This window comes from Bos grunniens, chromosome 19, assembly GCF_055505025.1.
Source record: "Bos grunniens cultivar Pamir isolate PY7600 chromosome 19, Bosgru_T2T1.0, whole genome shotgun sequence".
Taxonomy (NCBI): Eukaryota; Metazoa; Chordata; class Mammalia; order Artiodactyla; family Bovidae; genus Bos; species Bos grunniens.
In genome coordinates this window covers 13466919-13478330 of record NC_141183.1, presented here as the reverse complement: position 1 = coordinate 13478330, position 11412 = coordinate 13466919, and the positions used below count along the sequence as shown (strand labels likewise).

At 51.1% G+C, this 11412-nt stretch overlaps 1 protein-coding gene across 4 annotated transcripts; it reads right to left on the bottom strand.

Moving 5' to 3' along the window:
• Window positions 1–434: 434 nt before the first annotated feature.
• FN3KRP (fructosamine 3 kinase related protein) lies at window positions 435–8367 on the bottom strand. 4 transcript variants are annotated; one of them, XM_086356836.1, is made up of 6 exons: window positions 8196–8367; window positions 4303–4454; window positions 3835–3926; window positions 2665–2747; window positions 1615–1737; window positions 435–1397 (listed from the first exon to the last, which is right to left on the bottom strand). In XM_086356836.1, the coding sequence occupies exons 1-6, from the start codon at window positions 8334–8336 to the stop codon at window positions 1059–1061; spliced, it is 930 nt and encodes a 309-aa protein (XP_086212962.1). In that variant the 5' UTR covers window positions 8337–8367; the 3' UTR covers window positions 435–1058. The 4 variants fall into 4 exon arrangements, with proteins under 4 accessions (XP_086212962.1, XP_086212963.1, XP_086212964.1 ...); XM_086356837.1 differs by having other exon boundaries at window positions 435–753; XM_086356838.1 differs by having other exon boundaries at window positions 4303–4449.
• Window positions 8368–11412: the final 3045 nt, after the last annotated feature.

The following is an 11412-nucleotide window of genomic DNA, read 5'->3' as shown; positions in this document are numbered from 1 at the left end:
AGAATACTGGAGTGGGTTGCCATTTCCTTCTCCAATGCAGGAAAGTGAAAAGTGAAAGTGAAGTCGCTCAGTCGTGTCCGACTCTTTTAGACCCCATGGACTGCAGCCCACCAGGCTCCTCCGTCAATGGGATTTGCCAGGCAAGAGTACTGGAGTGGGGTGCCATCGCCTTCTCCGCAACCTCCCTTTACCATTAAGCAAATCTCATAAGGTGACAACAACAGCAGTTAAACTGGTAGCAGCAAGTCCTCAGGCTACACCTGCCCTTATCTGGAAGCTCTGAGCTATTCTCTTACTGAGCAAAGCCAAGAAAAAAAAGTGTTTTTTTAAGAAACAACAGTTGTACTTATTGTCACATTACGAGAGTTTCCTGGCAAACAGCACCAATACACAGGAGAGAACGTAAATGAGGAAAATACAGTCTCACACATCACTGAAGCCATTTGAAGTTTATTCAAGTTTTTACGCAAAAGGATTTGTTAGCATCAGTGGCATTCGTGAACATTTCTCACCACTTCAAGACTGAAGGAGGGAAACCACCGCCGTAGTACCGGTTTCTACAGTGCCGATGAACGACAGCTCACAAGCTGTAGAAATGAGCAGTCCAGCGGCGGCACAGAGGAAAGGGGGTGTATTTGGTTTGGAACTGGTCATCAGGAGGTGCTCCCAGGACAATGCCTTCATGTCACAATCAAGTCTGACCCACCAAGAAGCATTACCCTGGATACCAGTCACTCCTGCAGAGATGGGGAGCTGGAGGGAAGATGCCCTTGGTGGCAGCGCCTGGCACTCTGGCCACCTCCCTTCTCTACCTTTGGGGCAGCTGCAGGTTATATGCAGCCCACCCTCCACTGGTCCCTTGGTTCACACCAATTTCTAGTGCAGCTGCATCCAGCTATGAAGTCTAACTTTAGGGTGAGAAAAGCTTTCTCCTGAGACGTCACATACTTTATATACGAGGCTGGGAAAATTGGTCTGAAGCTATTCCAGGGCAGGAGAGCCTGGCCACAGGGGTCCGGTTAGGATCGAGGGACCAGGACTCCGGCCTCCCCCCGCGCTCAGGTGACGAGATCCCTCATGATGCTGAGGGAGGACCCTCTGTACCCGGATCCAAAGTGATTCCAGTGGTTTAAGTAGTGGAAGAGCTGATACAGCTTCAGGCGCTTCTCAAAGCCTGGAGCCTTGGGGATTTTGCTGTGGTAGGCGGAGTAGAAGGCGCTACTGAAGCCCCCAAACATGCCAGCTATCGCCAGCTCATACTCCGAGTGGCCATAGAAGGAAGCAGGGTCAAAGATGATGGGCCCAGAGGAATCCTCCGCTACGTTTCCTCCCCAGAGGTCTCCGTGGAGCAGGGCTGGGATGATGTCCAGATCATGGAACAGGTCGGGGATCTTTAACTGCCAGGGTAAATGCAGCCTCAGCAAAGTGATCAATGCGTGTGGGAGGGACACATGGGCTTTTTTGAGTGTGGCTCCCGGTGCCTGGTTGGTACACAGACACACCCACCTCCTGTCCTGACCCACACCAAGGTGGCTGCGTTGGCCACAGCACCTGCAGGACATGATGGGCACAGGTTGGGGTTGGGAGGGAGGGCGCGGGGAGATGGACACTCACCTGCAGAGCAGCCCAGAGCTCACGGGCCTCCCTGTCACCAGACCTCTGCTCTACCAGGTCCATCTGGGGCTGAATGCGCTGCCGGGCATAGAAAGTGACCCAGTCCTGCTGCCAGTCGTTCACCTGTGTGGGTGACAGCAGAGCTCAGGGGAAGGTGCCAGAGCCAGGGTTGGGATGGCTGACCCCCAGAGACGCCATTACAGGGACAGGTGTGAAGCAGGGGAGCTGACCCGGCAGCCTGGGGTCTGGAGGACATGCAGGGACAGCAGGCACCTGGACAACCTCCCACAACACCTCAAGATCTGAACCAAGTGGACAGTGCCCTGTAGGTTACTCAGTGCGGCCCTCCCAGGGAGCTGCTTGCTTCTCCTCGGGGGGCATGGCCACCATCCTACCCACTTGCCCCAAGTGTGGCTCCCTGGGCTGAAACCCCCAGGGCAGCCAACCTCAAAATCATAAAACGCAAACTTACAGTTCCTTTCCATTGCACTACCTTTAGGAGTCTCCAATTTAAAATCAAACACTGTTTAACTTTCTATTTTCAGCCCCCTTGGTATCCAGCATCCTGTTAGTCCTTCCTGGCTCCTTTGACCTGACCTAGCATGTGAGGTGGAGAAGGCAATGGCACCCCACTCCAGTACTCTTGCCTGGCAAATCCCATGGACGGAGGGGCCTGGTGGGCTGCAGTCCATGGGGTCGCTAAGAGTCGGACACGACTGAGCGACTTCACTTTCACTTTTCACTTTCATGCATTGAAGAAGGAAATGGCAACCCACTCCAGTACTCTTGCCTGGAGAATCCCAGGGACAGGGGAGCCTGGTGGGCTGCTGTCTATGGGGTCGCACAGAGTCAGACATGACTGAAGCGACTTAGCAGCAGCAGCAGCAGCAGCAGCAACATGTGAGGTGGACACTCTCCATGTCGACCTCTTTCATTAGCAAAGAAAAAAAAAAGGAGCAAAGACCGTTTACCAAATTTCACCAAAAATGAGGTTGTTTCTAAATGGTTGACGCGACTAGGAAATACGGGCAAAGCGCTGGTGTCACTCACCTGGGGGAGGTACCCGCAGCACGTCACCACGTCAAACCCGAACTGGGCTACAAAGGGCCGTGCCACCAGCTCATCTCTTCTTCCTTGCGAGCAAAAGGAAACCAGAGAGATGACAATCCCCCTGCTCCCCTGGGGCCTGCTCTGGAAGTCCAGAGAAGCTCTGAGGCCTGACCTCAGCGTGCCCTTCTCCACTCCGGGTCCTCTTCCAGAGACAGACAAGGGTCCTGGCCTCCATGCACTATCAGGGCCCAGAACAGAGCTTGCCCCATCAGAGTCAACGATCCAGGACATCCACTGCTTCCCAGGAGAGGCATCAGAGGAGCGACAACAACCCTGTGTCCCAACAAGGAGGGAATCCACCCCATGACCCAACAGCAAAGAATGGCTTCCAGTGGCCACTTTAGCATCTGTCACTTATGGGAGATAAGCCGCTGTGCTTGTAAAAGGTCATCCTCTGCAGCTTCCCAAACTCAAAGCAAATCCTGAAGGCCTGAACTACATGTGGGTGGAGGTGACGAGGCTGTCTTTTCTAATTTATTTTTTGGCCACATGCCATGAGGGATCTTAGTTCCATTCAGGGATCGAATCTGTGCCCCTTGTAGTGGGAGAGTCTTAACCGCTGGATCTTCAGGGAATTCCCCTAGGACAGTACATTCTTGGTCATCTGTTCCTGCTGTGTCTGCTACTTTGCCTGGCGGAGAAACCATCTGGGCTACACATGAATTATCCAATGTCAAAGGATGAAAATCCTGGAAGACACCCTCAGTGCCACCACCACACTAGGCTCTCTAAAAAGGTCAGTCGTGAGGGCTCTCATTCTGAGCCTCATGTGTGACTGTTCCTAGAAGAAAAGGCATGGTATGGTAAGCCAGAGAAACTTGTATAGGCTTTCTTCTGGAGAGTGAGAGATCAAAGGAACTATAATATGATGGAGTTTCGAGTTCCAGAGATATTTCCTGTCTTTCAAATGCATTTTTGAAACAACACACTAGTTGTATTCACTGTTTACTGCACACCAAATATGCAGCCTTGGGTTTACACTCCTTTCCTGTGGCAGCAACACAGGTCTGCCCACACACAGCAGCAGCACAACTCTGCCCACACACCCATACTGGCCAGATGTCTTCCTCTGTCTGGTGGGGGGCTGTCCCCTCGGGCCCACAGCCGTACCTACTATGCCAGCCTCCTTCTGGAGAGTCTCTCCAAGCCTCTTGTTGTCTAGGTGTAGATCTGCCAGCTGGGTGCCAAGCTTTGCAGCATGACTGTGAAACCAAAAGGCAGGCACTAAACATGTGGCACAAATGGGGACCCACCTCTAACTGAAAGATCTCAAGCGACATGAAGCAGGTGAGGCAGTGAGAAGAGAGTCTCTTCTGGTGAAGCAAGGGGGAACAGAGGACCTCACAGGAGCATCCTCAAAAAAGGATCTCATCAGTCCTCTGTCAGCATCTCAGCACAGGATTCCTCTCCTGTTTGCCTTTGGCCCTCAGAGTACATGATGCTCATTCTGCAGGACCCAGGGATGTGTGGGGGTCACGGGTTTCTTCTATCACATCCTGCAGAACTGTAGCCCCAACTGCAAGCTTCCCACTCAGAGGAAGGACAAAGCCACCCAGGGATGAAGCTGCCAGGACGCACCTGCTCAGATGCCGCATGTCCAAATGCTCCATCACCAGCATGCTGCCACCTCCTGGGGCGTCAAGGACCTTGATGGGTTTGGGCACCTTCACTGTGCCTGTCCTTAGGATGGCAGTTAAACTTGCCACCTCGCCTTCAAACATCCTTCTGGCCTGCCAGAGAAATAACAAGGGAGGGGAGGAGGAGGGAGAGCAAGGTTCTGTGTGGACATGTTTTCTCCAGCACCACAACCAAGGCTCTCTGCAGACTCAACAGAAAGGACAGCTTTTTCGCCTTTCAGTACAGCAGATTATACCTTCTGAAGCTGCGTAGGAATTAAAGGGATTGTGCTTGCCAGTTTTGTGTATGTTTATGTTGTCGTTGGGCTTCCCAGGTGGCACAGTAGTAAAGAACGCATCTGCCAACGCAGGAGACAGATTTGATTCCTGGGTCATGAAGACCTCCGGGAGAAGGGTGTGGCAACCCATTCTAGCATTCTTGCCTGGAGAATCCCATGGACAGAGGAGCCTAGCGGGCTATGGTTGCAAAAGGGTTGGACACGACTGAGCACGTATGCCATCACTGATCCCCGTCTCTCCAGAGGGAGGAACCTACGCCTGGTGCGCAACTGGACTGTGCATGGGTCCTCCTCGCACAGGACCTCAACCATAATCCTGTCCCACTCGGCCCTCAGGCACAGGTGGCCCTCAACTGTATGTGCCACCAAGCTGGGGACACTTCTCACCTGAATGGACCATCAAATCCTATGGCATCTCCTAGCACCGGACACTACTTCATCACCATCGCCTTTCCCATTTCTAGTTCAAAAGTCCTTGCTCCTGCTTTTGGAAGGCAAATCTCACCCTGGAACACACTCCAAGCTGTCACCCCACTTCCTGAGTGACAGCCCCACAGGGTCTGGCTCTGCCCACTCCCCTGCACCCTCATCTGAGCCCCTACCCAGGCTCCACCCCCACACTTCTAGGCCGGCACACACATTTTGCTCCTGGATTACAGCCTCAGTTCCTCAGAGATCCCCAGCCGCCTCCAGCCTGTAGACCTCCAGATGCCATGTCACCTCTGCGTGGAACACCCCTCCCCATTCTTTTTGCTAAGTCAGCCCCTTCCTTGTCATGCTTCACATTTCAACTTAATAAAAATTTTTATTTCTCAGAGAAATCTTCCCTAACTTACCAGGTTAGGTAATTCCTCCTCTTTAAAGTATTTTTTTTTTTTTAGAGTAAAATTTCTACAGACATATAAGAAGAAAACTGCAAACTCAAAAGCATCCAACTCTAATTCTCCCAAAATCAGCACATCCACATGACAGCCGCCTGGCACTCCTTTCCGCCCAGACACTGCCGCCCCACCAGTGCATCTATCCATCTGTTTTGTTATCTACACAGAGGCAGACAGTCAGGCCTCTTCATTTCACACTGCATTTGTAATGCTGTTGCATCAAGAGAGTTTATTATCCTTGTTCTGTAGAGCAAAGGTTCTAAAATGTGTTCGTCCAATGAAGGACGCTGGGCTTCCAGTTTGGGTTCACTACAAACAGTGACCCAGGATATTCTTCTACTTCTATCCCTCATAGTTACTAATTCTGTGACCTTGGTTTCCTCATCTGTAAAATGGAGTTATTAACGGTACCAATTTCATAGGTTTGCTGCTGTAATTAACTGAGTTAGCAGCTAATAGTTAACACAGTCCATTCTAAACACTTTACAGATTATTAGTACACCACCTTGGGGAGCTAAGGTTGGTGAGAAGTAAGATAAGAACTGTGTCTTAAGGAGAATTTTCATAGCATTCTCTGAAGATGAAGGAACACACCTGGGCCCAGGATGTACTTTGTACTAAAGCACTGCTGTGCAGCATAAAGTAAGGAATCGAATTTTAAAAAATTTTTATTTAAAAAAAAAATGCAGGGAGAGGTGAAGAAGGGTCTGTGAACCCAGCTAGAGCCGAGGCTCCCTCACAGAAGTGTCTACTACCACACAGTCCTAAGTGTCTAACCCTAAAACCACTCCTCCAGAGTGGGACCAGGGCAAAGTAAGCATCAGTTGGGGTGCAGAGTTACAAAAGGTCCAGGACTTAGGAGAGGAACATGAGAGAAAACCAAATATACAAGCATGCAAAGGACAGATAAGCATAATGAGGAGGAAAAACTTAGACCAGGTCATTCGAGCAGAGAGTGAGAAGGAAAACAGAAGAGCAGCTGTGTAGTCTTCTCTTAGAAGAGTCCAGAAGACATTTCACCTCCTAAAATACAAAGCATAAAGAGAGTCCTATTTTCCACACAATCAGCAAATGTTTCTGCTATAGCCGGTACATCTGCATAACTCACACAAGTATCTATCCAAGCAAACTAGAAAGAGACCTGTTTGAAACTATCTACCAAAGGATTAGAAAGAACTTACGTGAAGACTAGCAAAAATAAAATAGACCCTGATGACAAAATAAAAAACAACAACTTGAAGAAATAGTAGCAGAAAGACAACGTTTAAAAAGCACTGCTGAGTGGTTCCATTTTAATTGCTGGAAACCATTTGCTTCCCTGTAATCCATACCAAGTTTTGAATTATTACAAATGCTAATGACAGTGAAAATACAGACATGAAAAGGACGGAGCCACATAATAGAAAAAGAACTCTGAGAAGGCCTGTGATAGAAAGGAAGGAAGGACGCCTCCACTACATTAGTACTGCTAGGGGGAAACCAATGGAAAAGAGCAACTTCAAGGACCGTTATTTGCCAAATTCCTATAGAAGGGATGTACAGGATGATATGGAGCTGATCTCTGTAGAACAAAGAGTTGAAAGCTGGTCTTGAGAGAACAGCATCTATCCAGAAAGAGATCATCCCACACTATGCAGGGTGGGATTCTCTGAAGGGCTAAGGGTGTGCAACACACAGGTCCCGGTACTGGGGTCAGTGCCTTCAGCCCTATTTGAAACAAGGTATTGCCAGTCCTGCTCCCTGCCTACTAGAGCCATCCGGGACCTCCCAGCTAACATTACAGGCACGACCCACCCAAAGTGTGCAAAGAAGGGACATCCCAGAATAAGTAAACTTCAGCAGGGAGGCTCACCTATTTTATACATGAACACTTGAGAAAACGTTCGGATATAAACAGAATGGAGGGGTGGCCCTAGGGATTGAATGTGGCCCCGGAAAATTCACAGGTTGAAACCTAACCCCCAATGTAATGGTGTTAGGAGGCGGTGCCTTGGGAAGTGACCAGGCCACAGGGGTGGAGCCCTCATGGGAAGATTAGAGCCCCTGTAAGAGATCCCAGAGAGCTCTCCTGGGCCCTCTGCCACATGGGGTCACGGGGAGAAGTGGCCTTCACACCAGGATAGGAGGCCTCACCACGTTCTTGGACGTCCAGCCTCCAAGACCAGACCCCGAAAAGTACATGTTCGGGTTTAAAGCGGCCCAGAGTGCGGGAGTGTTACACTAGCCCTGAGGACGAAAGCCTCATTACTGCCAATACTCAGAAAGGGTTTTGATCTCTGCAAGTTCAAATAAACCCCAAGACAAGGGGTTTCTGTTACCTGTCCTTATTCAAAACTCGCCAAACAATGGACTTTCAAGGCAGCGGCCACCTAGGTCGCGCAGGAAAACCATCCACAGCGTCCCAGTAGTGGCAGAGGCTCGCGCCGGACCGGCCTGGACACGCACCGACCTCCCGAGGGTTCGAGGGGCCGCAGAGCTGAGCCGCGGAGGCCCAAAAAGTCCAAGCCGGCCCGACGATGACATGGGTGACCGAGCGCCTCCTCAGCCAACGGCCCAGGCTTGGACACGGACCCCAACTCCAGACCGGCCTCCACCCGCGAGCCCGGACGAGGGCCTAGGAACACGGACCCTCGGCCCGGCCCCGCCCCCCAACCCGCACCCGCGGCGACCCTGACCTCCGGCTTGGAGTTCACTTTTACAAACACTCGCCCCTTGTCCGTGTCGTAACTCTGGCCCTGGCTAATGCATCCGCCACCCGAGTGACCCGTGGCCTTGACGGAATCGCAGCCCAGCTCCCGCTTCAGTAGCTCCTCCATGTTCCCCGCGCCGGGGCCGCCGACCCGCCTCAGGCCGCACGCAGGCGCCGCGACGCCACGGCGGCGCGCGGGGATTGGTTGAGGGGCGGGACCGGCCGGAGCGCGCGGGGATGGAGGGGCGGGGCGACCTGAGGTCTGGGCGGGGCCGTGTAGTGCTCCCGCAGCCCCGAGACCCTGGTGACTCTCCCTGCCAGGGGCCTCGCCGAGACCTTTCCCCTGACCTGACCTGTGACCTGCCCGTGACACTGCGTCCTGCTCCGGCCCCTCATCACCTCACCGGCTCCAGGTCTGAGCATCACCCCTCCCAGAGACTTTCTCGACCTGGACGCTTCTGTAACACCCTACAGAATGCTGTCGTTTGTTTGTTTGCAGGGCTTCCCAGGTGGCGCTAGGGGTAAAGAAGCCCCCCCACCCCCACCCCGCGCCCCCTGCCAATGCAGGAGACCTAAGAGACAGGAGTTCGATCCCTGGGTCTGGAAGATCCCTTGGAAAAGGGCACAGCAACCCACTCCAGTATTCTTGCCTGGAGAATCCCATGGACAGAGGAGCCTAGCGGGTTACAGTCCATGGGGTCACAAAGGGTGGGACGTGACTGAAGCGACATAGCTCCCACACATCCAATTATCTCCAGTCTCCCAACTAGCTTTTAATGATTTGAGGTTTGAGGGCTGAATTAAGTCTTTATTCCGTCGACTGAAAAAAACAAACAAACAAACACAGCCTAAAAGTTGAGAATTATGTTTTATTGGAGATATTACTGAGGACTTAAGCTGGGAAGCTAGCCTCTCAGGTGGTTATGAGGGACTATTCAGAAGAGGGAAGGAAAGGGCAAGGATGTATAGAAGTTTTTGCAAAAAAAACAAACAACCCCTACCAAAAAAAAAAGAAGTAGTCAAACATGGAAAGACTACTGCTAATTAAAGTAAACCAGACATCTCAAGTAAATGCTGCTGCTGCTGCTGCTAAGTCGCTTCAGTCGTGTCCGACTCTGTGAGACCCCAGAGAGGGCAGCCCACCAGGTTCCCCTCTCCCTGGGATTCTCCAGGCGAGAACACTGGAGTGGGTTGCTATTTCCTTCTCCAGTGCATGAAAGTGAAAAGTGAAAGTGAAGTTGCTCAGTCGTATCCGACTCCTAGTGACCCCAAGGACTGCAGCCCACCAGGCTCCTCTGTCGATGGGATTTTCCAGGCAAGAGTACTGAAGTGGGGTGCCATCGCCATGAATCTGGTGCTATTCTGTGTATGTGTGTGTGCTTAGTGGCTCAGTCATGTCTGACTCTTTTCGACCTTTTGGACTGGAGCCTGTCAGACTCCTCTGTCCATGGGATTTTTCAGGCAAGAAATACTGGAGTTGGTTTCCATTCCCCTCTCCAGGGAATCTTTCTGACCCAGGGATAGAACCTGTGCATTGCAGGCAGATTCTTGACCTGCTGAGCCATCAGGGTAGTCCTTTTCTATATATAGGAAAATGCAACAGTCTGAGCTTAGTGAAACCATTCCTTTGATACATACACCCTAACTATCTAGGGCCAGTATTCCATGTTCTCCATCCTGAATCTGCTCAGGTACACAGGTGTGGGGAGTGGGGTGGCTTTAGTGGCTAAGGGCTTGACGGCCTCAACATCTTTTGCTTACTGGTATGGCAGGTGGCATTCTTTGTCTACAGATCCATGTGTCAATCAGCAGTCTCCAGAGAAATCGAATCAACAGGGTGTGTGTGTGTATATAGAGAGGTTTATTTTAAGGAATGGCTGTGAGGGTTAATAAAGAGAAACCTGTTTAAAATGGAGTGGGAAGGCCAAGGGAAAGCTCTCACACAGTCCGCCCAGACCCAGCCTGAAGGTAAAGATGAGTCAGCAAGTGCCATTGCCTTGGGGCCACTCAGGGTCAAGAACAGGAAAAACTGTCAATTACAGACCCCAACAAGAAGAATCATCAACAGGCAAGAATCCTCAATTAACGCACCTCATCAGGAAAGGTGTTCTTTTTATCTCCTGCTGCTGCTGCTGAGTCGCTTCAGTCGTGTCCGACTCTGTGAGACCCCAGAGACGGCAGCCCACTAGGCTCCTCCATCCCTGGGATTCTCCAGGCAAGAACACTGGAGTGGGTTGCCATTTCCTTCTCCAATGCATGAACGTGAAAAGTGAAAGTGAAGTTGCTCAGTTGTGTCCGACTCTTCTCGACCCCGTGGACTGCAGCCCACCAGACTCCTCCGTCCATGGGATTTTCTAGGCAAGAGTACTGGAGTGGGGTGCCATCGCCTTCTCCTTGTATCTCCTACAAGAAATTAATTACCCAGTCTACTCAGCCAATGAAAACCAGTGATTACTCTCAACTCTCACTTTCTTCAGTAATGAAGTCGATCAGTCGTGTCTGACTCTTTCTGACTCCATGGACTGTAGCCTGCCAGGCTCCTTCGTCCATGGAATTTTCCAGGTAGGATATTGGAGTGGGTTGACTTTTGTTCAAAACAACCCCTCCAGCTTCCTCCTTTCTGTCTGTAAAATAACATTCCTCTCCTTTGTTTGTTGGCTTTGTCTGCAGCTTTTTCTTTTTTCTTTTTCAAATTGCAATGCTTTGCTGTTCCCGAATAAACCCATTTTGCTCCTATACCAACAAGATGTTTTCTTTTTTCGGTTAACAGGGCTCATACAACTGGGGAGGCAGCACTAATGTAGTAGTGTTAGTTGCTCCGTCCTGTTCTACTCTGCGACCCCACTGACTCCAGGCTCTTCTGTCCATGGGATTCTCCAGGCAAGAATACTGGAGTGGGTAACCATTCCCTCCTCCAGAGGATCTCCCTGACCCAGGGATCAAACCTGCATCTCCTGCACTGCAGGCAGATTCTTTACCATCTGAGCTACAGGGAAGTCCTTAATTGTGGAGAGACAAGATCAAAATCTGCAGAGTAGACTAGCAGGCTGGAGGCCGAGGGCAGAGTCCTGTTGGCAGAATTCCTTCTCCCTCATGAGAGGTCAGTGTTCTCAGCAGGCCTTCAGCTGAGTGGATGTGGTCCACCCACCCTGGAGTGGGTAACTGGCGTCACTCAAAGTCCACTGGTTTAAATGTTAATCTCA